Source organism: Dermochelys coriacea, chromosome 14 (assembly GCF_009764565.3).
Source record: "Dermochelys coriacea isolate rDerCor1 chromosome 14, rDerCor1.pri.v4, whole genome shotgun sequence".
Taxonomy (NCBI): domain Eukaryota; kingdom Metazoa; phylum Chordata; order Testudines; family Dermochelyidae; genus Dermochelys; species Dermochelys coriacea.
The window spans coordinates 6,787,953-6,815,944 of record NC_050081.1 but is presented as its reverse complement, the minus strand read 5'-3'; the positions used below and the strand labels follow the sequence as shown (position 1 = coordinate 6,815,944).

At 43.5% G+C, this 27,992-nt stretch overlaps 1 protein-coding gene across 9 annotated transcripts; it reads left to right on the top strand.

Moving 5' to 3' along the window:
- AMZ2 (archaelysin family metallopeptidase 2) lies at positions 1-27,879 on the top strand. Of its 9 annotated transcripts, none has more exons than XM_043496406.1 (7): positions 1-24; positions 8,891-9,173; positions 10,488-10,661; positions 12,632-12,763; positions 24,138-24,301; positions 26,589-26,765; positions 27,577-27,879. In XM_043496406.1, exons 2-7 carry the CDS (start codon positions 8,891-8,893, stop codon positions 27,721-27,723), a joined length of 1,077 nt encoding a protein of 358 aa, XP_043352341.1. In that variant the 5' UTR covers positions 1-24; the 3' UTR covers positions 27,724-27,879. The 9 variants fall into 9 exon arrangements, with proteins under 9 accessions (XP_043352341.1, XP_038228324.1, XP_038228323.1 ...); XM_038372396.2 differs by lacking the exon at positions 1-24 and adding an exon at positions 4,821-5,041; XM_038372395.2 differs by lacking the exon at positions 1-24 and adding an exon at positions 5,026-5,081.
- The last annotated feature ends 113 nt before the right edge of the window (positions 27,880-27,992 follow it).

Below are 27,992 nucleotides of genomic sequence, written 5' to 3'. Positions count from 1 at the left end.
AAACGATCACAGCTGTGGGTGACAGCAAGTTTCCATGACCAATGCAGTCACTGTTTTCTCTGCTGTTAGCCAGTTTTTGACACAGTTAATGTCAATTGTGTTTGTGGCATTTAAGTGCAACCAAAAAAAAATTAAGTACATCAAAAGCAGGAAGTCAAACAATCCAATGAGCCACTGGACGATCAAAGTGCACTGCTAAAGGTTCACTCACGGAAGATAAGGCTGATGCAGAGAAGCTAAATTAATTCTTTGCATTGGTCTTTACTGCAGATGATGTGAGGGAGATTCCCACACCTGACCTGTTCCTTTTAGGTGACAAATCTAAGGAATTGTCCCAGATTGAGGTGTTGATAGAGGAGGTTTTGGAACACATGAATAAGCAGTAAAAAGTCACCAAAACCAGGTGGCATTCACCCAGGGGGTCTGAAGAAACTCAAATATTAAACATCAGCACAACTAACTGTGGTATGTAACTAAAGTAATGTCTATTTTTAAAAAAGGCTCCACAAGCAATTGTCAATTACAGGGCCATAAACCTAATCTCAATACCAGCAAAGTGGTAGAAACTATAATAAAGAACAGAATTATCAGACCTATAGATGAATATGATTTGTGGGGGAAAAGTCAACAGGGCTTTTCTAAAATCATGTCTCGCCAATCTATTAGAATTCTGTGAGGGAGTCTACAAATGTGGAAAAGGGTGATCCAGTGAATATAGTGTACTTGGACTTTCAGAAAGCTTTTGACAAGGTTCCTCACCAACGGCTCTTAAGCAAAGTAAGCAGTCATGGGATAAGATGGAAGGTCCTCTTATGGATCAGTAACTGTTTTCTATCTTTTAACCAAAGTGTGGGAATAAATGGTCAGTTTTTAGAATGGAGTGCAGTAAATAGCAGGGTCCCTCAAGGATCCATACTAGGGCCTGTAGCGTTCAACCTATTTGTAAATGATCTGGAAAAAAGAGGTGACAAAGTTTGCAGATGATACAAAATTATTCAAGATAGTAAAGTCCAAAGTTGACTGCGAAGAGTTACAAGGAGATCTCACAAAACTTGGTGCCTGGGTGACAAAATGGCACATGAAATTCAATGTTGGTAAATGCAAAGGAATACACAGTGGAAAACATAATCCTAATATACATACAAAATGACTGGGTCTCAATTAGTTCTTACTACACAAGAAAGAGATTTTGGAGTCATTGTGGATAGTTCTCTGAAAACATGAGCTCAACATGCAGTGGCAGTCAAAAAAGCTTAAAAAAAAATAAAGCAGGAACCATTAATAAGACAGTAAATATAACACCACTCTATAAATACATAGTATGCCCACAGCTTGAAAACTGCATGCAGTTCTGCTTGCCTTATCTCAAAAAAGACGCATTAGAACTGGAAAAGGTACAGAGAAGAGCAACAAAAATGATTAGGGGTATGGAACAGTTCCCATAAATAGAATTGAAAGAGTGGGACTGTTTAGCTTGGAAAAGAGATAACTAAGGGGCGCCATGATAGAGGTCTATAAAATCATGAATACTATGAATAAAGTGAATAAGTGTTATTTACCCCTTCACACAACACACAAACCAGGGGTCACATAATGAAATTAATAAGCAGCCTGTTTAAAACAAACAAGAGGAAGTACTTCTTCACACAGCATACAATCAACCCGTGGAACTCCGTGTCAGGGGATGTTTTGAAGGACAGAAGTGTAACTGAGTTCAAAAAATAATAAATTCCTGGAGGATAGATCCATCAATGGCTATTAGCCAACATGGTCAGGGATGCAACCCATGCTCTGGGTATCCCTTGCCTCTGAGCGCCAGATGCTAGGAGTGGATGACAGGAGATGGATCACTTGATAATTGTCCTGTTCCCTTCATTCCCTCTGAAACATCTGGTATTGGCCACCGTCATAAGACAGAATACTGGGTTAAATGGACCATCGGTCTGATTCAGTGTGGCTATATTCGTATATCTCTGTTGAGGGGAAATAGCTATTGAAAAGACTTCCGGAGGAGATTAGGGAAATTCAGTGTGACTGGTCTTTTGGAAATGCTACAAAACTTTTTGAAAAATGTTTTCCACTACAAGCGTGATACTCACAATATTGAATCCTCATCCCCCGAAAAAGGTAGTTGATCAAATCTGAATAGTCAAAAACTAAAAACCTACAGAAAGAGTTCTACTCCAAAAAGGGAGAAATGCCAGACACTCCATGAAGTTCAGTAAGGACTTTGCTGTTGCCATTGATTTTTTTACATGGATGGTCCTCAGAGTCTATGGTAAGCTGTCTCATTACCAAGCCGCTCTCTCAAAGACAACAGTTCAGGTTTGTCCCTGGCTGTACTCTGCGGATGTCAATAGATTTACCCTAGGAGTGAATTTGCCCAATATGATGTAGAATTTTAGAGAGTCCCTTCCCCATGCTTTGTTGCACAAGTGTAATAAGTCACTCAGAAATAGAGCATCTTCCTCAGAAATTGCAGACAAGCATAAAATGATGGCTAGACATCCTAAAGCCAGACACAGCGTTTCTCACAGGGCACTTCTGCACATCTCAGGATGCCATGCTAACGGCAGCTGAAATGACAGGAAATGACATCTGAGTTTGAGGGGGATTTTTTCTTTACAGAATGGCAGCTGTGAGAAACTGCTTTCTTCCTGAAAATCCTCCAAGAGGCACAGCTAGTTAATTCCTGTAAAAACCACAGATGTATCATCTGAATCTTTCACAGGGCCCCTACCCATATCTCATGCTGCACCTTGTAGCTGGGATAACAGGAAATAACAACTGTTTGTCTGCTGCCTAGATAACACTGCACCCCAAGCTGCCAAAAACGAGGCAAATTCCTGCAAATTCATTAGACTTAGGCCTGGTCTACACACACAGGTATTGCACTGATTTAACTAAATACTAAGGAATTGAATTAAGCTAAATCAATATTAGTTGGTCTTTAATCGATATAACTGTGTCCACCCAAGGGGGCTGCACTGATTTTAATTAAATCAGTTTAGCAATTGATTTAGTTAAATTGGTACGGTTTGCCCTAAGAGAAAAGCTCCAAGAGTTATTTCAGATTTCACAGAAGGACAGATGTCTTCTGCAGATTGACAGCAGCAGAACACTTCTTCAGAAACACATGCTGCGCAGAATGATGGGTTATTTCCTATAGCTACCTGGATGTTTGCTTATGTTTTGAAACTATGTCCCCCGCATCTGCTCCCCCTAGTACCTTCCCAACCTGTAGAGATGGAATCATTCCAACTCAGTAAAATGGAATGCAGGAGCTTTTATGAAGGTAATCAGGGGATTTGCTGAAATAGACTGTCATAGTGCATCTCCTGGGATGATTCAAGTCCTGAGTTGTATTCCCAGGGTAGAGTGATTTGGGTTCTGGGGTAATGTTTGGCCTCCTTGATTTAAGACATTTGCAAAAGAGAAAAACAAAATATTTTGTCTTTCTTCACTTCCTTATTTTCAGGAAGGACTAATAGATTTTGAAGAAAACCTAATAGAGTTAGATGCCCAAATCCATGGGACCTGGGCATTAACTCCCAGCCTAAATGGCTAGACTGTCATTCCATCAGCATAGGTTGTGTCCTGTTAGAGCCCAATTACATGTGATCGCTGTAGTTTGGCCCCTGCCAGTGCTGTGGATCCAGATTTACTAGGAGTGAGGCCATAAGCTCCTTCTTTCTTTAAAGAGTAGTTGTTGGCAGTGCTTTTTCTGAGCCATTCATCTGGCTCTGCCCTGTGTCACAAGAGCCTTTTTAAAACCCCACAGCCATCATCAGCCTTGAAGTTCATCAGCTGAGGGATCTGCATGCAGAACTCCCATCATCTAGCCCTAAAATAATACTCCACTCACTGGCACCATGGTGCCACAACAGGTTGAGAGAGTTCTGGTGTCCTATAGTGGCTTTCAGAGTAGCAGCCGTGTTAGTCTGTATTCGCAAAAAAGAAAAGGAGTACTTGTGGCACCTTAGAGACTAACAAGTGGCTTTGCAAGAAATGTAAAGGCTCCCTGGATACAATCAAATGACTCCAAACAACTCAAATACAGCTGCTGGGATTGAACGGAGCTAGTTTGCAGAAGTTTACCAAACTGGTCGTACTTTTAAAATAGAATGCTTTCTCATGCTCCAGAATTTAAGCTTTCATTTATAAAAAGTCTGTAGCCCCTATGTTTGCAAAGAAAATCTTTGCATTTTGAAGCAAGTACAAACTGGTGGAAGGACATCTGTCTGAGACTGCATGCAGCCTAAAGCAGCACTTCAGCATGTGTTGGCTCTGTAGCTTAATGACAATAAAAAAAAAATTGTTTTAACTATTGCACTACTGATCAAAATATGCAAGAAAGACAAGAGATAATCATATTATTTTGAGAAACTATAGTCTGCTGTGGGTAATGTCTCATTTTATTGTCTCAAGTGGAAGCATGCCACTATTTTTCTTCCATCCCTGCCCCCTCAGGGCATCCCTATAGAGGTTTAAAACAACCAGAAAAGAGAAGTCCAGGGCCAGAATTAGATCCCTACAGAAATGGTACAGAAAGCAGCATAAAATAAAACTGTGTTCTTTGGATGTCATTGCATAATGGGCCATCCACCCCATCTGTGGCCCAAGTCCAGGCAACTGCCATAACTGAGGTCGGTCAAAAGCCAGGGGGATCCTTACAGTTCTTGATGCAGAACAAGGCCAGGTTTCAGCATTGCTCAGGCTGGAACTGGGAGCATTGCTGGCAACTCTTCCAGTCTCATGACAGGTTTTATGATTTTGGGGTGTATTTCTTTAAAGCCCCAGCTGTTAGCAGCAAGAGATTGCACATGAAGCTCTGCTCGCTTTCTTTTTCAAGTAACTTTCTAACCCTCATGGCTGCTGAGAAAAGCTCGAGAACATGGAGCGAGTGTGATTTCCAGGCTTGGAGCCCAGAAGGCAAAGCAGCAGCGCCTGCAATTCATTAACAATCATGAGATTGTTATGGAAAAATTCATTTGTTTGCAGTGTTGTCACTGGATTGGCCCCGGGATACTAGAGAGACCAGGTGGGGGAGGCGATATCTTTGACTGAACCAACTTCTGTTGGTGAGAGAGGCGAGCTTTGGAGCCACCCAGGGCTCTTCTTCAGGGTCCAAGGGGGATGCTTGGAAAGTGTGTGGAGGTCTGGGGGTGGGGGTGTTATGGGGTGGAAGTGAGGGGATGCTGGGAGGGGTGAGGGGGTGTTATGGGGAGGGGGCACAGCACTGTGGGGGTCAGGAGGATGTGGGGGGGCCCTATGGGAATGTGGGGTAGGGGTGAGGGGATGCTGGAGGGGCATGGGGGTGTTATGGGGGAGGGATGTGGCACTGTGGGGGTCAGGGGGATGTGGGGACCCCTATGTGAATGTGGGGGGGTGTTATGGGGAGGGGGCCTGGCACTGTGGGGGTCAGGGAGATGTGGGGGCCCCTATGGGGATGTGGGGGGGGTGCTATGGGGGAGGGGGCGTGGCACTGTGGGGGTCAGGGGATGTGGGGGGGTGTTATGGGGAGGGGGCGTGGCACTGCGGGGGTCAGGGGATGTGGGGGGGTGTTATGGGGAGGGGGCGTGGCACTGCGGGGGTCAGGGGATGTGGGGAGGTGTTATGGGGAGGGGGCGTGGCACTGCGGGGGTCAGGGAGATGTGGGGGGGTGTTATGGGAGGGGGCGTGGCACTGTAGGGGTGTTATGGGGAGGGGGCGTGGCACTGCGGGGGTCAGGGGATGTGGGGGGGTGTTATGGGGAGGGGGCGTGGCACTGTAGGGGTGTTATGGGGAGGGGGCGTGGCACTGCGGGGGTCAGGGGATGTGGGGGGGTGTTATGGGGAGGGGGCGTGGCACTGCGGGGGTCAGGGGATGTGGGGGGGTGTTATGGGGAGGGGGCGTGGCACTGTAGGGGTGTTATGGGGAGGGGGCGTGGCACTGCGGGGGTCAGGGGATGTGGGGGGGTGTTATGGGGATCAGGGGGGGCAGCTCCGGCCGCTCTGCCCCCAGCAGCCGCTCTGGCCGCCCACGGTTTCTGACGCGTTAGGGGCTTGACTGGAGGCGCGAGGCGGGGCGGGAACCGCCCTCCCGACTCTGGCGCCGCTGGGCGAGCGGGCTGACAGGGCCGCGCCCAGGCCCGGCGGCGGGGCGGGGCGGGGCGGGGCCGGGGGTGAGGTGAGGCGAGTGGACCCTGTAGTAGGCTGGGAGGGGAGGCAGAGAGGACGCTGGGATAGGCCTGGGGGTGCTGTGGGGGCGGGGGGCGTTGGGAGGGTTGTGGGGGGTGCTGTGCGGGGCGGGGGGCGTTGGGAGGGTTGTGGGGGGTGCTGTGCGGGGCGGGGGGCGTTGGGAGGGTTGTGGGGGGGTGCTGTGCGGGGCGGGGGGCGTTGGGAGGGTTGTGGGGGGGTGCTGTGCGGGGCGGGGGGCGTTGGGAGGGTTGTGGGGGGTGCTGTGGGGGGCGGGGGCCGTTGGGAGGGTTGTGGGGGGTGCTGTGGGGGCGGGGGGCGTTGGGAGGGTTGTGGGGGGTGCTGTGCGGGGCGGGGGGCGTTGGGAGGGTTGTGGGGGGTGCTGTGGGGGGCGGGGGCCGTTGGGAGGGTTGTGGGGGGGGTGCTGTGGGGGCGGGGGGCGTTGGGAGGGTTGTGGGGGGTGCTGTGCGGGGGGGGGGGGCGTTGGGAGGGTTGTGGGGGGGTGCTGTGCGGGGCGGGGGGCGTTGGGAGGGTTGTGGGGGGGTGCTGTGGGTGCGGGGGGCGTTGGGGGGGTGCTGTGGGGGGCGGGGGCCGTTGGGAGGGTTGTGGGGGGTGCTGTGGGGGCGGGGGCCGTTGGGAGGGTTGTGGGGGGGTGCTGTGGGGGCAGGGGGCGTTGGGAGGGTTGTGAGGGGCAGGGGGTTCTGTGGGGCACAGGGGGTGTGGAAGTCAGGGAATGCTGGGATGGGAGCGAGGGGGATGCTGGTTGTGCTGTGGGGGCCAGTGGGATGCTGGGAGAGGTGTGGGAGCCATGCTGTGGGGGCAAGGGACAACCCTGGGAGGAGTGTAGGGTTGGGGGATGCTGGGAGGGTGTGTAGGCCACTATGAGGAGCGAGGGGTTGCCAACCTTGGTTGGACATATTCCTGGAGGTTTCATCGGATGACCTAACCTTTAATTCCTGGAGAATCCAGCAAAGAGAAAAGGAGTACTTGTGGCACCTTAGAGACTAACAAATTTATTAGAGCATAAGCTTTCGTGAGCTACAGCTCACTTCATCGGATGCATCAAGTGAGCTGTAGCTCACGAAAGTGTATGCTCAAATAAATGTGTTATTCTCTAAGGTGCCACAAGTCCTCCTTTTCGTTTTGCGGATACAGACTAATACGGCTGCTACTCTGAAACCTGGAGATTCCAGGACAATCCCAGAGGGTTGGCAACCCTAGCTAGAGGGGATGCTGGGATGGGTGTGGGAGGAGTGCTGGGACTGATGTGTGGGACATGTAATGTGGGTTGTGCACAATGTGTGGCTGTGGTGGAATGTAATGGGGTCTGTGTGGGGAAGTAATTGGGGTTACTGTGGGGTGTGTGGTTATGGGATTAGGGATATGTGTTTGGGGGTGTGAGGTGGATTCTGCACTAACCCCAAGCACCCTGGGAGAGGGTGTGTAGAGATAAGGGGTTGAATTTCAGTGTCCTCCTTTGAGGTCTGAACAACACAGACAAAAAAGTTATTCCCCTTCTCTGCATCTGATACTTTTCTTTTTCTCATTTAAAAAACGGCAATGAGTACAATCAAAAGTGTGTTTAAATAAAATACACATATATGTTTATATTATGTTCTTCTCTTAATTTTTGAGTCTACTTTATATTTCTTAATGCACCTTGCAGTGCAGGCACAATTGTTATCAAAGCCATCTTAATACTTTGCAGTCAGATCCTAATCACAGATGAAGATACTAGAGATGAGATAGCAAGATACTATCAGATGAAAATTTGTTAGTCTCTAAGGTGCCACGAGTACTCCTTTTCTTTTTGCAAGATACTATCCTAAGTGGTGGATGATTAATAGAAATGTCCTTGGGTGTGAGGAAATTGGCATCCTTTTGTATTATACTGATAAGTGCAGGTTTCAGAGTAGCAGCCATGTTAGTCTGTATTCGCAAAAAGAAAAGGAGTACTTGTGGTACCTTAGAGACTAACAAATTTATTTGAGCGTAAGCTTTTGTGAGCTACAGCTCACTTCATCGGATGCATTTCACCCACTGCATAATGATGAATTGTTTGTGGGTTTTTTTGTCACAATACCTTTCCTTCAGCCAGTCATTGCTAGCATTGCCTAAATTTACAGAAGAAACAGCTTCCTGGTCTTGATTCTCCTACATCAGCGTAAACCTATTGAAGTCAGCTGAGGGAGTTGCATTGTTTTTGTTTGTTTGTTTTTTATACTGGAGCAAGTGAGATCAGAATCAGTTCTAAAGATCTTGTTGCAGTGAGAGCCACTAGACTGATCTAAAAAGAAAAGGAGGACTTGTATAGTAGCAACAGGGATTTTTTTCAAGCAGAGAATGAAGTGAGGGAATGACATAATCCATAGAACTAGACTGGGAACTGTGAGTTCGCAGCAAAACTTTCCCATGCTGGTCCCCTCCCGCTCCCCTCCAAAAAGCAGAAGTGCTTGAGTATTTGGGGGTTGGGTATGGAAATGATAGGGAAAAGAGGAAGCTAAATGGCCTGTGCCTGAGCAATCCTGGCTGGTTAGCTAGCAGCAGGCTGCGGAAAACACCTTGTTAGCTTACCTGCATCTCAGAAAAGGAATAAGAGGCTGGGGGTTATCAGGTGGTGGTCGAGGAAGGAAGGAGGCTCTATAATGTATGCTAGATATGAAACCTGGATTTTATAAATGCTTTTGGTCTTTTCTCTCTTTCCCTTTGGTCAGATGAAGGTAATTAAACATTCTGAGCAGGTCCTGAAGACAGCATTGATCTCCAAGAACACGCAGCTTGTGAAGCTGTATGAGAATCTTGAGTCGAGGGAGAAGTGTTTGCTCAATGAAGCATTTCAGCCAAACAGTGTTCTCTTCAGACCCATCACTCTGCATTCGGAGTCAGACTGGATCTCCTCACATCCTGAACCCACCCAGGACTTTGAACAGTTTTATAACGATCCTTGCAGAAGCAGACCGACATCTCAGAAAAATGCCATTTATGTACAGCCCATTGGTAATGTCTAACTGTGATTGCTGAACCAAACCATCTGTGTCTTTAATATGCCTGTCCCATTCAATATGAACTAATTAGGTTATATGTTCCAATTTTCAAATAAAAAGACTTCATAATAGATCTCAGTGGTCTAGTGGTTAGAGCAGTCAGGACTCCTGGTGTTTATTCCTGATTCAGACATTCAGCTATGGTGTTATGGAAAGATCCTGCAAGCTCTTATGGATGAGCTTAACTTTACTCATCCGAGTAGTCCTATTAGAGTCCATGGAACTGCTCATGTGAGTAGAGGTTAAATTCATCCATAAATACTTGTAGGATTAGGTCCAACTGTGCCTCAGTTTACCCATATTTAAAGTGGTGAATACTTAATTAAGCATTACTGGAGTGTTGTGAAGCTTAATCAATGTTTACAATGTGCTTTGATTCCTTTGGATGAAAGGTGCTATAGAAATGCAAATTACTGTTATTTAATATGTTTTTTCTGTAGTGTGTTGCACAGAGGTGTCATTGAGGATCACAGTAAATAATATAGATTGATTTAAGTCATATTTCCTGGTAGCTTTCACAGTTTTTGATTAACTTGTGTAGAAAATTGTGTTTTAAGAAAAACAGGAACAGTCATAATCTTGGGAAAAGAAATCCATGAAGGTAAAAACAAACAAACAAATATAATATGCTAAACCTCAGACCTTCAGTTTCCCTACTCCATCCATATTTGATCAGCTGTTTATGGGAGTTGCCATTACTCTTGAAGCTGAAATTTTAATTACAGTTATGAGTAATGGATTCACTATTGCAGTCTACAGCACTGACATCAGTTTCTGTGATGCCTCTTATGAGTAGCATTGTACTGTTTGGCTATTTTTAATATCATGTATCACAGCACTTGACAGTGATAAACAATGCCCTTATTTAAAAAACAAACAAACCTCCCACTTCATTACTGAACAATAATTGTCCCAAACGTGGCTTTATCCTTGTTATGAGATGTAGTATTTTGGAGTATTGCAGCAGAATAACTTTGTTGCTTTGTTTTTGGGCTAAGGGAATAGAAGTTAATAAAATAAAGAGAGGCATTCTTGGATTTGCATGGAAATGACGAAAGGTTACAATTGTGTTTGTGCCGTGTTCTATAATATTGCTTGTATTTTCTTTTGATAACTTGGGGTAAATGTGATGTTCATTAACAAACATGAAATAAGAGGGAATATTAAAGTTATTATTCTTTTGGGTTTTTTTTAAAAAATATGAGTTGATTGAATGAACTGCCATACCAGGTTTATAACCTGATGTTATTTTGGACTGCTTATATAGGTTCTTTTGGGGACACCAAAGTTAGTACGGAGGATTATATGAAATGGTTGAAGGATTATTGTGAAGCCTTTTACTATGGCCTATCTGTAAAAATCCTGGAGTCGATTCCTGTTTCACGCACAGGTTGTGCTTTTCGAGTGAATGAGTACACATGCAATCTACAGATTCATGCAGGTATGTAGGGAGGAGAAGAACAGCATCAAGTTTGGAATCGCCTCATTGCTAAAAGATTAGGATAATAAAGAAATGAACACTGAGTTTTTTGAAACTCTGTCAGGGGTGTTGTGAGGATAACACCATGTGTGGTGTTCAGCTACTACAGTGTGGGATTATATGAGTGCTATAGGCAGACAGAGAGAAGGATGTATAACTTCAGATTCTTTGTCAGCAGCTCACCAGAATCTCCAGTCATGTGATTTAGAGTGTAGTGGAGAAGCGTGGTTTAGTTGTTTGAGCATAAGTCTAGGACTCAGTAAAGCGAGATCCTAATCTCAGCTCTGGTTTTAGACCTGATTCGGCAACCTTTATTCATGTGAGAATTTACATTGCCATCAGTGGGATTATTCATTCAAATAAAGGCATCCGAATCAGGCCTCAAAAAAGCAGCTGAGTCATTCTGCTATATTGATATAACACATGCCTGGTAGTGCGTTCAGGCTTGATCACTAAGTTCTCTAAACTAACCAAATGGTCAGCTAGCCAAGTAGTTTTCTCTTGAACAATAGTTATTTAAAACTAACACAAATGTATTGTATGAGTCTAAAGATCAAATAGATGTCCAGCTAGTTTAGACTGAGCTACATTTTCTTTGGATATTGCTATGAAATCACTTGATGATTACCTATTCTGTTCATTCCTTCTGAAGCACCTGGCATTGGCCACAGTTGGAAGACAGGATACTGGGCTAGACAGACCTTTGATCTGACCAGTATGGCCAATCTTATGTTTCTAACGCTATCTTTTTTTGACCCTTAGAATGTCAGTCATGGTAGTGATTTTTGTGATGTGACTTACTAGAAACTTTGCTGAGACCACCAAGTGTCCCTCTGACTTTTAGGACTTTTAACCTGCAATAGATTCAAGCATCTACCTTTATTAAGCAGCCTGACCACTCTTGTAAAACAATAATTCACTGCACTGAATAGAAAAATATTATCTACCTTAAGGGCTTGTCTAGACTTATTGCTTTTCCAAAGCTCACTATGGAACGTTCAGTGCCCTTTAGCAGGGTCCACGTGGCAACTTAGTGCACAACAAGCTTGGGCTAGTTTACACTGGCAAAGCCAGTGCCTTCTGTGGTTGTGGGAGCTCTCCTAGCGCTCTAAAAAAGTCACCTTCATGAGGGGTGTAGTTACCAGGGTTGGGAGTGCGGCTACTAGCGCTGGTACACTGTCTACATTGGTGCTTTTTTCACACCCCTGAGCAAGAAAGTTGCAGCACTGTAAATTGTGAGTGTAGACAAGCCTCTAGTGTGCTATAGCTTTCTCTGCACTAATACAGTGTGTTGACAAGCCCCGATTTATCCTGAGTCCAATCCGGCAAGCAGAACTCCCAATGGAAATTCGGTGTATGGAAGGTTTAGCGGGTCTGACCTCATGTTAGCAGCATTAGTGGCTCCAGTTTGATAATGTGGCTGGACCCCTACATCGCATAATCCAGTGGCTCTTAAGCTTTTTGGACTACTGTATCTCTTTCAGGTGTCTGATTTGTCTTGTGTACCCCCAAGTTACATCTCACTTAAAAACTACTTGTTTACAAAATCAGACCTAAAAATACAAAAGTGGCACAGCACACTATTACTGAAAAATTGCTTACTTTCTCATTTTTGCCATATAATTATAAAATAAATCAATTGGAATATAAATATTGTACTTACATTTCAGTGTATAGTATATAGAGCAGTACAAACAAGTCATTGTCGGTATGAAATTTTAGTTTGTACTGACTTTGCTACTGCATTTTATGTAGCTGGTTGTAAAACTAGGCAAATATCTAGATGGGTTGATGTACCCCCTGCAACACCTCTGAGCACACCCCCCCACCCTCCCTGGTTGAGAACCACTGGTGTAATCTTCTGACTACTTTCACAGCTTTTGGTGACTCATGCTTCTGTTGAAGGGAGTTGTTTTCTGTTGTTTATACAGGGGACCTCTTGAAATACCTAAAGAAGAAAAAGCCAAAAGAAGATGCTTTCTGTATTGTTGGGATAACAATGATAGATCTTTATCCAAGGGAGTCCTGGAATTTTGTCTTTGGACAAGCCTCTTTGACAGAAGGTATTCAATTTTATGTCAGGAGTATATCAGTGGAGAAAATTAAAATGACTCCAAAATGCTAGGAATCAATTTACTATGAAAAGAAATCAAATTAAAATGTGTATAAAATATAAATATGGGATAAATATGAATTGCATTGATGTATAATTTATGGGTATATAATTTTTAAGTGTGTGATATTATTCAAACTCATACAGTTCAAAATCACTACATTCAAAAGACATCAAAAATGTTTCTTACTTTTTGACTTAATCCACTGTTAAAAGAAAAATCCCTAAAACTTTGTTCATAACTTTAAATATGTTTCCCTTTCTATACCGAATCTCGTTGAATAAGTTCGCAGCCCTAAAGGGGATTTTTTGGTTGATACAGTTGGGTTGGTATTGGTTTCTGTTTTTGTTTAGAGAGTTACAGAAGTGCCAAAGAAATTGAGTTTACAATTTCAAGATGTCATTTTTCATACTTTGAAAAGTAAACAGTGCATTTTGCTTTTTCAAATAAAATCTTATGTAAATAAAGAAGGCTTTGCTGCCCAGAGAACTGAAACCCAGCTCAGAACATGTCAATGTCAGTCCAAATCACCTATTTTTTTTTTTTTTTATTCCTTACTGTCACACGCAGAGGGTGGGCTGAAAAAGAACAGCCAAAAATAGTGAGTTGCTGCTACAAAGACTCAGGACCTTCTGTGACACCAAGACCCCTTGGCAACGGTCCTCTGTTCTTTGCAGACAACTCTCACCTCAGACAAACTCAGTACACCAAACATGTTGTACAGGATATTTATCCATAAAGAGAAACATGTATCTATAGAAGACTCATAACTAGTTAAGATTCATAATCATTGTGAGATGTATGTATGGGATGGAGATATATATATAGATATATAAAATGAGAGAGAGAATGCTTTATGACTTGCAGTAAAAATTAGTCACTGGGGTAATGCCTATTCTACGATGGGGGAGTTGTCACCCCTTGCTGTTTAGCTGAAGATGCAATGCAAGGCTCAGTTTAGCTTTGTGCAATAGTAAGACTTTGAATGGGAAACCATCAGAGGCAAATGCAAACAATCGAAACCACTTGAAGGTAAAAAAAGGGACTTTACAACAAGACAGGGGTTTGCCCTGCCTCTGAATAGAAACAAAAGGTTGGTTTCAGTATAACAGGAGGAAAGACCCTCTAGATCCATTCACTAAGGAAATTCTGAGGAAGTGAGCTGTAGCTCACAAAAGCTTATGCTTAAATAAATTTGTTAGTCTCTAAGGTGCCACAAGTACTCCTTTTCTTTTTGCGAATACAGACTAACACGGCTGCTACTCTGAAACTTGTGGAATGAGGGTGTTTTCATGCATGTTTGGATCATGGTTCTTGCTAAACCAGACAGCTCTGCAACAGACTGAACTTTGCGGTGAAAACCCATAGGTGCCGACTCCGTGGGTGCTCCAGGGCTGGAGCGCCGACTCCGTGGGTGCTCCAGGGCTGGAGCGCCGACTCCGTGGGTGCTCCAGGGCTGGAGCGCCGACGGGGAAAAATTAGTGGGTGCTCTGCACCTACCGGCAGCCAAGCTTCCCTTCCCGCCCTGCCTAACCTCCTCCTTCTCCTCCCCTGAGTGCACCACATCCCCACTCCTCCGCCTACCTCCTTGCGCTTGCCCTGGCCAAACAGCTGTAGCAAGCTCTGGGAGGGATGGGGGAGGAGCGGGAATGTGGCGCACTCAGGGGAGGAGGTGGGGAAGAGATGGGGCCAGGGCGTGGATTTGAGGAAGGGGTTGAAATGGGGGCGGGGCATGGGTGGAGTCAGGGCTGTGCCGGGGCAGAGGGGGGTCGAGCACCCACTGGCGCCAGAGGAAGTCGACACCTATGGGAAAACCAACTTCATTTGGTAGGAAAGGTATTTATTAATAAATATAGACCCAAGTTCACATTTTGTGATTCTGTTTTGCATTGTAATCATATGTTTCCACTGCTCTCTCTTGTTTCTAGTTAAATCTTTATTTTTTCTTATAATAAAACAATATTAGGTTTATTTCAGTATTCACAAGGGCTCTGTGATTTACAGGAGCAGTGGTTTAAGATAAAACTGGAATACACTGCTCCTTTGGGAGCAGAGGATCTGAGATTTCTATGAGTTGCCACTGTTGCAGGGGAATGATCCAAAGGGACTTGGGGACTGCGGTGCACCTACTGTTCATCTGCAAGGTAAAGTTAGGGCTGGCATAGTCTAGAGGAGAGTGCCTGAGTGGCTGAAAGGCTGATGGTGTTAGGGAGATGACGTCCAGCCAGGCACTGGCAGGACTTCCTCACACTGGAAGTAGGGGATAACAGGGTGACTCCCAGTCTTGAGTACACTCAGAACCGTCATACACTTTACCTAACAGGCTAAGGTATGGGCGATATCTTTCACTAGGTATACTGGAAATAAGAAAGACTTTAACAGGTTAGTCACTCAGCAGATGTAATGTTATGTACATTTTAATGTTGTGTACAATTTTAAATGAAAATAACTTAAAAAAAAACCTTTCAGTCTTATGATCTAGTCTTCCTTGTACTTCTAAATCTCCCGGTCACATAAAATCAGAATTTGGGGTTCCCAAGGAGTTATCATTTAGTTTCTATCTTGTGGTTTTCTGTTACAAGAAAAACAAATGATTGTTAATGTGATTTTTTTTTTAAATGCATAAAGTAACATTTAGACTGTTTGGTACTGAGTCTGGTGTCACATCACTATAAATTAGGAGTCAGTACATCAAGGGCAATGAAGTGACTCCTGCATTAGTGAAAGGAAACTCAGGCCTTCTCTGTTGTGATTGCATGTTTGCAGCATGAGTTCACTTCAGGTACCACAAGAGCCTTTAGATTATGATACCCAAAATCTACACCTCAAAATATTGCTCTTTGTTTTTTCACCATAAAATAGAGTGCCTGTGTTATTCAAAGCAAAAATATAAAACATTTTCTCAGCTATTCCAAAAACATGTATGCTTGAAAAATCTGATCAGGCCAGTGACTGGGTAAAATGGTTTGCTTAGTGGCAGGGCTTAGTGGGCATGTATATTTTAACTGCAAGGCTTAGTTGCCATGAAGAGCAATCTTGCCATGGGCCCAATGCTATACTCAGTTATAATTGGACAGCTGCATTGATTTCATTGAGGATTGCTGGACATAAGTTCAAGTAGATTTTGGTCTGACATCTGTGCAGAGCACAGTGTAACTAGCTCTGTCTATTTCTCCAGAGTCTGATTGCTAGCAATCAAATCTAGTTTGCATAGGTGCTTCTGATTTGACTCATTCTTCAATTCCCAGCTTATGGGCCTGATACAGCAAGCCCTCTGTTTGCCAAACTCCCATAGAAATCAGTGGAATTGCCCTTATTTACACATGTGGTGAATCTGGAATTTTTATATATGTTGATTCTTCCTTTTATAATTGAGATTCTTTTCAAACAGTATTTTGTTAAATAAGTTAGAATCTATTGACTTATCATGTTCACCTGAGAAAAGGTTCATAGTTAGGATTTGGGCCCCATTATGTATATTTTTAATTTAAACAGTATTTTTCCATTTCAATGTTCTTTTTTCATTTTTATTTCCCCTGTATTGGCCAGATGACTCCAGAAATGAAGAATCTAAATTATCTATGTATCACCTGTGACAAAACCTGGCACAGGCTCCAAGTCAGCAAGACACTTAAGCATGTGACTAAGTTTGTGAGTAGCCTTGTGGACTAGACTTGTGAATTAGACTTCTCACACATTTAAAGTTGGCCCCATACTTAAGTACATTCCTGAACTAGCAATACAGCTTAGGGTCCAATTCTGGGAGGTTTTGAAATGTGCTCATTTGCCACTGATATCAGTCTCAGGATTGGCCCTAATATGGCTATGACCAACAACTTGGGAAAACCAAATGTTAGTAAAATATAAAACAATTCCAACCCAAAAATAAAACAAAAATGAGAAAATGGAATAAGACAAAAATAAAACAGGACCAAAACAATGTCCCAAATTCTAAACTAAATGCAGGGACCACACACATAGGCCCAGTGCACAAGCTCATCCACTGATATCTAGAGCTGCCTTGGAAGGATACGTTTCCCAGTGCTTCTAGACTCCTAACTTCAGAACTGCCTGCCTGCCACAAAATATGCCTTCAGAGAGCATTTTTATTAGGTGGAGATGATCTCTGAACCCAAAATGAGACAAATATCAAGAACTAGATTTCTTTAGTTGAAATAGAAACATAAACTTCCAGAGTTGCCTGGAACAGCCCCATCTACCCTTTTTAGGTAACTTTTTTAATACCATTTTATGATATTTTGTAATAGTGCAGTTTTAACACTGAAAAATTAAACCAACAGTTGGAATCTCTGCATTAAAGTTGAAAGTTCTGTCCCCTGCTCTTGTGCCTTATAAAGCATGGTCCAATCCTGGGAGATGTTGAGAGACTCTGCAGCCAATGGGAGATGGAGGTGCTCAGGGTCAAGATTGTACATTGTTTGAGGCAAGGCCTATGTCTTCTGATTGATACTGCAAGGCACCTCTCATGCTTTTGGAGGCTGTAAAAGACTAATACAATGTATAATACATCCTGGAAGAGGTCTTTTTTTTTTATTTATTAAATGTCAAAATGTCTGCACTGATTTTAATAAAACTTTATACACACACAGCTGCAAAATACCTCTGAGCTTCAACAAAGCCTGTAGAATTTCAGCCTAAAAGAAATTAATTTAAGAAAATAATTATTAATTGAAAAGGAGTGATTAGAATGGAAGTTGGAATTCCACCTGCACCATAGTGTGTGCTGCGTATGCCAGCTATGTGCTGGCTAATGCTGGAATAGCATTTAACAATAGCAATCTGTATTCATGTAGCTGTGCTTCAGAAAGGGCGGAGATTCTAAAAAGGAAATTGCACCCATTCTATTCAGTGGCTAAGCATAGAGAGTGGGATCCATGAAGGGACTTAGGCTTTACCACACAACACAGCACCTCACTTCTGGCACCTAGAATAGAATAGAATAGAATCCAAGAATACTTCTGCCATCCACCAAGTTGAGTGAGGTGCCTAAGCTTCCTATACAACAACTGGGTAATTAAAATGAATAGATTGGGGAGGCAAAAATCTGTCTTAACCTGATGAAAATATAATAATAAAAACAAATAAGTTTTCTTTTCTTCTCTTAGCCTTTCATGAGCAATTTAAACTGATTAACATAAAGTAAGGATCAAACATGTGGCTTCTGGCTTTGTAGTTGGTTGTTTTAATAATTGTTTTTTAATTGCATGGCAGTATGGATCATTGTGTTTGGTTTCTGTGACACAGACCACATCTTCAACAGTGGTCCATATATTTGTGACAACATTTGTTTGTGTTTGGTGTCCACTCAGATGAATGGTGAATGCGAAGCAAATGCTGTTTGTGCTCAAATTGCAAATTTTTCCATGGGCTGAACAGTGGGTTCAAAGATAAAGATTTGGGGCTTGATTTCCGCATTGCTAAGTATCCCTTTGGCAGTGGTGTAACTCCATTCATCTAGTTTCAGCAGAGTTATGCCAACTTTAAAACTGGAGTAATACAATGGTGACTCAAGCCTGTGGCTGAGACCCTTCTGAAAATTCAGCTAATTGAGCATAAACTCACGTGCCAAAGAAGCCCATATGCAATTGCTGAAATTAACTAAGAAATAGTGGTAACTGTCCATATTATCTCTCTGACATTAAGCAGACAGAAAATGTCCCATTATGCACCTTTGTTCATAATCGTGGTTTAGGAGAGAAGTCTGTAATCCCTTAATATACAGTAAATCACCTGATACCTTTCCAAATTTGCAAACTCTAAATTTAAAATCTGAGTGAAGTTTGAGATATATAAAATAATTTGTTGGAGTCTTGAACACTTTATTTGAAGTTTGTGGAGAATATTAATGTTGTAAAAACAATATTTTACATGCAGTTCCAGGAGTTTTTTGACTAACTGCATGTGTTCTTGGATGCATTCTTTGTTGTTTAGTTTACGTTTGACACATAAAATCTGAGCTACATGGTGTTTTATGCTGATACAATATGTGTATTTATTTCTAATGTGTAAAGTCTCATAATTAAGGCTAAGTTTTTGTCATGGATATTTTTAGTAAAAGTCAGGGACGGGTCATGGGCAAAAGAGAAAAATCCACGGAAACCGTGACCTGTCTCTGACTTTTACTAAGTATATACATGACAAAATGGGGATCTGCGGGTCCCCACACTGCCTGAAGTGGGGCAGCTGTGCAGGGGCTAGGAGCTGCCTGCAGCAGCTGGGGGCTGCCGGGTACCCTTGCCCCCCGCAGCTCTGGAGGTCCCCCGCTGCCTGTGTGGGCTGGAAGCTACAGGGTACCCCACCACCCGCAGGTCCAGGGGCCCGTGGTGGCCGGGAGCTTGGGGGTTCCCTGCTGCCCATGGTGGCCAGGAGTTTGGGGGTTCCATCAGCAGCTCCAAGGGCCCCCGCCGCCTGCGGCAGTTGGGAGCTCAGGGGTTCCCCCACTTTGGCTGGGAGATCTGGGGGTTCCCCTGTGGCTGCTAGGAGCTGTGAGTTACCCTGCCGTCTGTGGTGGCTTGGAGCTCCAGGGGCTGCCAGAGCTGGCAGAGGTACCCCACAGCTCCCTGCCCCCACAGGCGATGGGGTACCCTGCAGCTCCCAACCACTGTAGGCTGGACTCACTGAGTTCGCTGGAAGTTACGGATTCCGTGACCTCTGTTAAACTGTAGCCTTACTCATAATTGCTGTTGTGCAGATTTTCAATTAGATAAAATGTACTGGGAAAATGTTGAAGTACCCATATTCAAAACCTATCTTATGACGACATCATGCCCAAATTTTGGAGACTCTCTCACCATTTGTAGAATTACCACTTGAGTTCATTTCTGCAGGGCTCCTGCACTATACAATTTAGCATTACTTCACTGTGGTAGTGAACTTTTACCCTGAAAAACTTTAGATGTCCAGTGAGTTTAGGCACTTACAAAGTTTGATGGGAATTTTGTGGATTGCAGGGGAGCCAAAAGTATGTCTTAGTGCCTAAGTACTGTTGTGAATCCCACCCCAAGTTCTCAAGCTACGTTTAATGTCTGGCAGTCTTCATTTTTTGTCTGTAAACTTAAACACGATGGTGAAATTCCTCAGAGGTGCTGAATAACTGTAACACCTGCTGACTTTATTCGGTAGTGTAAATGACTGGTACCTCTCAGTCATGGAGAAAACCACACAGGGAAAATCATCAGATCTAAAGCTCATTAGGGGGATGTCAGAGTGTGACACACACACAGCTGGGAAATGCAGAGCTAGAGCTCTCCTTTTGGCCCCTAGGTATGGTGGACACCTGCCCTTTTTGCTACTTGTTTATATTGTACTGCATTTTCTTTATGTGCAAGGGGAGCTTTAACTGTGATTGTAATCTTACTTTTTTTTTTATGTCAGTCCCTCTCCCTGGGAATGGCTGTGTCCTTCTGGACCACGTCTCTTAGGGAGACTGGAAAGTTTTGCTTTCACACACCCCATTTTAACGTTACCATCCTCTGGGCCTTTTAACTCCACCATCCTTCTGACAGGATACGCATGGATGGATACTTTTTGGAGGCCCATCATTGTTGTTACATGGTCAGCTAGGTGGGTCATTATTGGGCAACACAAGGCAATTCCTCCCTGGGGGCAAAGTTTTTTCCCCCTGTGTCACTTGTACCCCCCTCAAACCTGAGGAATGAGAGCCAGGTATGGAACTCCTATGCTGCATTGCAGACTTAAGGCCCCGAACATTCTTATGTGTGTACATTATTGTTTCTCTTTCTGCTGCTGCTATACATAGTACTTCTCTCTTTATTATAAATCAGCAATGATTCTCAGTAGAAACTTTTGATTATGTGGGATGTAGGCCTGCTGACCTCTTACATGCAGGACTCCTATTGATAACATCAGGATTTTATTCTGCAGGAACAGATTTTCAAATGGACTCTTTTTGCTTTTTACAACATCCTGGGGTGGTTAATTTAAAGTAGGCACCAAATGCCCCTGATAATTACACATATGGATGTGGGGAAGAGTGCCTTGTAAATTGTGTTTGACAGACCTGAGTCATCCACTCCTTTCTGAGTCACTGTGAATCAGTTGTGCCACAGAAGTCATGTTCCATTCTCAGTGAAGAATCGTGCGAGGCTCTGGCCTCGTGTCTTCATCATCACATTGCTAATTATAACATCCAAAAGGACATAAATAGCCTAGTAAAGTTCAGTGTCCCACTACGTTGTTTTTCACAGGAATATATCGTACAGGAAACGCTCAATAGTAAGGTGCCTTGTACTTCAGTTATTCCTGCAATAATTTTGATTGGACAACTCAGAAAAATCAGCACAATGGGAATATATTGGATTCACTGCATGGAAGATCTGGATTCATTATTTGGAAAGGAAATGTACTGTATTTGTGGCATAGATTCTGCCTAGTGTAAGGCATTTCGATAATATTGTCCTATGGTTAAGGTACAAGACAGGCAGCCAGGTGTTTTGGATACTAATCCTGCCTTTGCCGCTGATTTTCTCTGTGGCCTTGGACAAGTTACTTAATCTCTCTCTATCATAGTGTATCCCTACATGAAATTAATGTCTCTGTAAAGCATGGTAAAATGAAAAGACGCGAAATAAATGCAAAATATTAACAGTAATGATCCATGTGCCTTTTTTAAAGACAGTGCATGTGCACAATCATGCTCTATGGGACCCTAAGTATGTGTGTTCCCTGTTTTTGAAGATTGTATTACACTGTCAATATGTTTCGGAGTAGCAGCCGTGTTATTCTGTATTCGCAAAAAGAAAAGCAGTACTTGTGGCACCTTAGAGACTAACAAATTTATTAGAGCATAAGCTTTCGTGAGCTACAGCTCACTTCATCGGATGCATCTGAAGTGAGCTGTAGCTCACGAAAGCTTATGCTCTAATAAATTTGTTAGTCTCTAAGGTGCCACAAGTACTGCTTTTCTTTTTACTGTCAATATGTGACAATTTAGCACCTACATCTGCAACTCTTGCTCCTACGAGTAGTTCCACCGACGTCAGTGGGATTACACAGAGGAGGAAATGCTACTCAATATGAGTAAGATTAATTGGGCTTTTAAACATGAAGGGAATCTGAGTGCAAGAGGGTTTTTTTGTTTTTTCCTCCCGATCTTTGATCTGAGCTCTGCCAAACTCTTCTTTGACCAGAAGAGGTCGCTAGTAGTACATGTAAAGTACTTTTACTAACTTATGAGAGGTTGCTTTTACTTGTACGGCTTTCCAGGGCTATAAACCGGTAGGCTGCTAAACAGTAGCTAGCTTGCTCAGAAATCGATCAGGATAGATTTACTTGTCCTTCTGTGCTGAGGCATAAACTGAAGGGTAGGTACATTCACTAGAACATGTGGCAAAGCAAAATGGTGATTTTAAAAAGCAGGGTACAATGTATATTATTTATTTTGATGCTTCCCGTGTTTGAAGACTTCTGTGTATCTAACACAATGTAACCCAAAACATAGAAGTGCTCTTTTGGCATTGACTTAAAATAGCAAATCTAGGACTTCAGATCATTGTAAGTTTCATCACAGTTGTGTTTGTGGTGTCTGTGACAGATATGTCAATTCCCTGCAATATCTTTCAGATCAGTAAGTTTATGTATCATTGTGGGCCATGAATTGTATGCAATTCCATGGGGGAGAGTGACCACAACTCCTCCAGGAAATAAGAACATAGGTGAAGAGATTAGGGAAATTCACTCAGGTAACACCCCCAGAGAAGTACCACCACCTCGAGAGGCTCACATATTCTGGTTCAAACTGGATCATATACATAAAAGGTTGTTACAAGGAGTAGAGAGGTAAATTGTTCTCATTAACCTCTGAGAATAGGACAAGAAACAATGGGCTTAAATTGCAGCAAGGGCAGTTTAGGTTGAACATTAGGAAAAACTTCCTAACTGTCAGGGTAGTTAAGTGCTGGAATAAATTGTGCAAGGAGGTTGTGGAATCTCTGTCTTTTGAGGTTTTTAAGAGCAGGTTAGACAAACACTTGTCAGGGATGGTCTAGATAATATTTAGTCCTGCCATGAGCGGAGAGGACTGGACTAGAAGACTTCTTGTGTTCCCTTCGAGTTCTATGATTCTGTGATTCTCCAGAAACTAACAGACAAGAACAGACTTTTGGATAAATAGCCTGAGTTTAAACTGTCTAAGAGCTACCTTTTTTATCCAGTAAATGAACAGGACCTTCTGTCTAAAGGAGGCCCTAATCCTTCCAAGGAGGAGTTGGAAGAACTTTGACCTACTGAGTCCCCATAAGACTGATGGGTGACCTCTGGAAAGCTTTTTAGCATGCATGCAGGTTCTTTTATTGTTTTAATATGTTTTTTGTGTAATGCTTTCACCTGAAGAATAAATGTGCTTGCTTATAATGAGCTGTGTGATAGCTTATAACTAGGACCCTACCAAATTCACTGTCCATTATGGTCAATTTCATGGCCATAGGATTTGAAAATTAGGCAGTTTCACATTTTCAGTTTACATCTGAAATTTCATGGTGTTGTAACTGTCGGGGTCCCAACCCAAAAAGAGGTTGTGGAGGGTCACAGAGCTGTTGTAGGGGGGTTGTGGGATTGCCAGCCTCCATTCTGTGCTGCCTTCAGAGCCCAACTGCTGCCACAGAGCTTCCTGCAGCAGGGGGAGATACTCAGAGGTAGGCCTGATCTCCCCCTGAAAGCGGCTGTGCAGGGAAAGAGTATGTCCCATCCCACCCTGGCAGCTGGAGCCCAGGGAACAGTAGGAGTCCCTGGCTGGGGTGCCCCCAGCCTTGTCCCTCTGCTACCCCTCAAATAGCTAGATTTCATGGGGGAGGGCTTCTTCCATGGTCCATGACGTGTTTTTCACAGATGTGAATTTGGTAGGGATCAACTTATAACTGCTGGCAATTATGCTGTAAATGAATCTTCACAGGAAAACCAATGCACAGACAGTGGCTTGTTATAGTAGGGTGACCAGATGTCCCAATTTTATAGAGACAGTCCTGATTTTGGGGTCTTTTTCTTATATAGGCTCTTATTACCCCCCACCCCCGTCCCGATTTTTCACATTTGTTGTCTGGCCACTCTATGTTATAGGCAGTCTGGCTTCCTGGGACTATCACAGTGTAAGCAGGGAACTGTACAGAGTGGAAAACTCTTGATCAGGTGGGAGAGAGAGATGGCTGCTCAAAAGAGGTGACGGCTGAGGAACCAAAAGTTTAGTGTGGGTGCCTTCAAGAGACCACAGAGCGAGAATACAGGGGCAGTTGACCTGAACTGTGACAGTGTCTTCTCTAATAGAATTCCTTTTTGATTTCTTCTTAAGGAATGGGGATCTTCAGCTTTGCCAGGTATGACAGTGATTTTTATAGTGCAAGCTACAAAGGCAGACTGCAGAATGTCAAAAAGCTTCCCTCAGCAGACTATTCAATTTTTGATGGCTATTATACTCCTGCAATCAACAGTATGCTGCTTCTGAGGTCCTGCAAGGTGGGTGCCTGTTGGGCTCTAGAGAGTTATTGAAAGTCTTACATTTCTATTTGGAAATAAAAATAGCTTTTGTTTCTAAGGGTTTAATTCTCCTCTTGCTGGTGTAAATCAGGAGTAACTCCAGTGAAGTCAATGAAGTTACACCAGTGTAAATGACAGCAGAATCTGTCTCTTCATCCTCCAGCCCTGCAGCTGAGATGTTCAAGCTGATATTCCTTACACTTGAGTATATTACTCCTGGGGGAATTCTGCACCAAAAAACTAAAATTCTGCATACAATATTTTAAAATTTTGCAAATTGTATTTGTCAGAATAACACTACATAATCACACCAGTTTCAGTTATTTTGGTAATTTTTTAAAAAATACTTGTCAGCAAGTATGTCTAACAAAACAGAGACACAAAAAGATTCCTTCAGAGTTAAAGAAACCCCTATGACAATCCTGTTTCTTTGTCCCCTCTCCCACAGAGCCCAGCCGGGGGCCAGACACCTACAACCTCTCCCCCCACAGAGCCCAGCCATGCCCCCACACCAGCTAATACACCTGAAACGCCTGTCTCCCCCAGAGCCCAGCCACAGGGTACCCCCAGAGCCCAGACACCTGTGCCCCTTTACTCCCAGAGCCCAGCCATGGCCCCCGCAATCCAGAGCCCTGCTCCCCTACCCCTCAGAGCCCAGAAATCTCAAGGGAGAACAGCCTGATGCTTGGTCCCAGGTTTGTGTGGTGTTTCCTGGACACCGCCATCTCCTTCCCTCAGGGTGTGCTGAGAAGTGCAGCTGCTGGGAAACCTCTAACTCTCCCCCCCCCCCCGGCAGTGTCTTCTATGTGTGAACTGGGCTCTACTGGGTCCTGTGGCCCCTAGTGGCAGCCAGCAGCACTGCAGCCCATTTCTATGGGGAAAGGAAATTCTGTGGGCACAACATTAATTTCTGCAAAATTCTGCATTTCGCAATGGTGCAGAATTCCCCCAGGAGTAGTATATTGGAGCAGGGAATTCTCATAGAAGGTAATTGTCAAGGGTGGATTAAAGCCAGATCCGTGACTCTGAACCCTGGGTTGAGAAGAGGCCCAAGAAGTGACAAAGATTGGATCCAAGAATACAGCTCATCTCAAGAGAGTGCTGGTGTTTGCTGTGAGGACTGGGGACCAGAGGTTAGCACTGATGTGGCAGAGAACCAGGAGTGGCATGAGTGTTTTTGCAAGGGAGAGGGGCTTTGGTTTGCTAAGAGCCCTTTGGTTGGATTGGATCCAAGATCCATTCATCTGGATCCACTACCAATCTGCTTCACCTTGGTTGGATGGAGCCTGTTTAGTAACCTCCAGGCCTATCTGTTTGTTTAACCTCTTCCAGAAGAGATGGTGTCTGTGGGATACCTGAGGGCCTGAGATTTTTTGAAGCTTCAGGAAGGTCTTTGTTGTTGTTAATGATTTCTGTTGTCCGTAGATGGATGTGGTTAGATAGCCTTTTACCGGGCACCTAGAGGGAAGGATAGGTACATTTTTCTAAATTGGAGAAATCACTTCACCTAATCAATATGTTTTAATATCCAAATCAAGGAACACCATGCCTCCCTGAGCTCAGTATTGACTGAATTAAATAAAATACAGTAAATCCTTAATTTGAAGGCCAGTAAACTCAACCTCTGTGGGTCAATGGGGGGCTGCGAGTCTTAGTTTGCTATTGTTTGTGAAGCACTTTGAGCTCCCTGGATGGTAGCACTACGTGGAAGTGTGAAAAATTATCCTTTTAAACAAACATCAGGTTTTTTTTAATCCCTTGAGCATATTCTGGGGAGCGGGATATCTTGTTTTTATTACAATAGTGTCTAGAAGCCCCAGCTGAAATTAGGGCCTCACTGTGCTAGCTGCTGTACAAACACATAGGAAGAGACAGTCCCTAGCTCAGGGAGCTTAGAGCCCAAATCCACAATACAGAACAAGGATAGAAGAAAATAAGTATTACTATTCCCATTTGCAGCTGAGGAACTGAAGCACAGAGCAATTGTGGCTCACCCAGTTCACACAGGAATTTTGTGGCAGGGTTGGGAATTGAACACTCACCTCCTATCCTTAACTATGGGGCCATCCTTTTAATTTTTCTGTAACTAAAATTGGTACAGGTACCAGGTCTGTTGCCCTGTCTTGGAGTGGGTTGGAAGTGGAACTGTTTTATCATTGGCCCATTTTGTAAGGTGCTATAATGGGTACTGCCAGTGTAGGGAGAGTAGAAGAAAGAGGGGAAAAAATAGATTACAATAATTTGCAAAATAAGACCTGTGTTTCAGACCCTGACCCATGAGATTGGGCACAACTTTGGACTCCATCATTGTCAGTGGCTGCAGTGTGTGATGCAGGGTTCCAATCACCTGGAGGAATCAGACCGACGCCCATTGGACCTGTGTCCAATTTGTCTGCGCAAGTTACAGTCTGCCATTGGCTTTCACATTGTGGAGAGATACCAGGTACAAAGATCTTGCTTACTAATGAAAGGATTTGCCACTGAGGAACAGACCAATTTTCCTGTGGGTCTAGCACCCTGCCAATAGTTGATGCTTCAGAGAAAGTGAGAATCTTCTTTCTCTGTCATGATGCATCTGACTACTTGTGCAACACTATATATGGGGGAATTCTTTAGAGATGGCTGTGGCTGTTTTCCCATGCCAAAGAGCATGAAATTTGATTATCCAGTAATTAGCATTCATTATCCAGGCACAGTTTTTAACCTTTTGACCCCTCACAGGGGTGAATCCCACAACCGCGCACAGAATGAAGAAACGTTTTGCTTGCATTTGTTTCTGCCTTTTTAATTGTTTGAAACGTTGCTATGGAAACTGTAGTTTGTGTCTGCTTTTTTCTTGGTGCCTTTTTGGTTCCCTACTGCAGTACTTACAAGACTAAAAAGTCAGGAGGACAGACTTTCACGGCCTCTGGAGGAAACTGTGGTTTGAGACATGCAAAAAAAGATAATTGTTTATGCAGAATATTGGCCCGGAGGTTTATTGGAAACTAAGTGTTTACTTGTTCTACTAAGTAGTGAGCTAGAGAAGCAGCTACTTACACTGACAATTCTGTGTATTTAAGATGGAAGGCAGAATAGCTGTATACACAGTTGGCCTGTTGAAAAGATCCTAATCAATATAAATTGGGTTTGTTGTTACCAATAGAATATAATGGAGAGAGGGAGCAAACAATTTTGGAGTTTCTCAGTATTTCAGTTTGGTGCAGTGTTCATCTGAAACATGAATGGCCATTCAGCTTGTGTATCTTTTCTAGGCGTTACTTGGGTGGATGGATGAAGATAGTAGTGGAATAGATGCTGAACTCGGAAATGAAGCCAAGATGGGCTTGCTGAAACCTGTGGAAGCATTTAAGGAATGTCGAGAGTGGGTATTCAAATGTCTTGATATCTTGCAGAAATAAAGCTCTAGGATGTATGTAGTATCAAAGGGGAAACATACTCCTCTATTTAAAGAGTTACTTTCAGGCTGACTACTTCTAAAACTGTTGTAACTTGATATGGGTCATCCACTGTATTGTAAGGATTTGTAAATAAAATTCCATCCCTTTGTCACTGAACATTTTACATTTATACCCTCCTTCCCCAGACAGTAACTTTTTCTGCCATGACCTTACAGTATTTGGTCTCTGCTGCTCTCATATCAGAAATCAAGGTACATTTTAATCTTAGT

Bases quoted from the DNA above. Each gene is read 5' to 3' on its own strand.
- AMZ2 (XM_043496406.1), top strand. From the start codon at position 8,891: ATGAAGGTAATTAAACATTCTGAGCAGGTCCTGAAGACAGCATTGATC. The intron at 9,174-10,487 runs GTAATGTCTAAC...CTGCTTATATAG, and splicing joins CATTTATGTACAGCCCATTG to GTTCTTTTGGGGACACCAAA. The intron at 24,302-26,588 runs GTGGGTGCCTGT...CCTGTGTTTCAG, and splicing joins TGCTTCTGAGGTCCTGCAAG to ACCCTGACCCATGAGATTGG.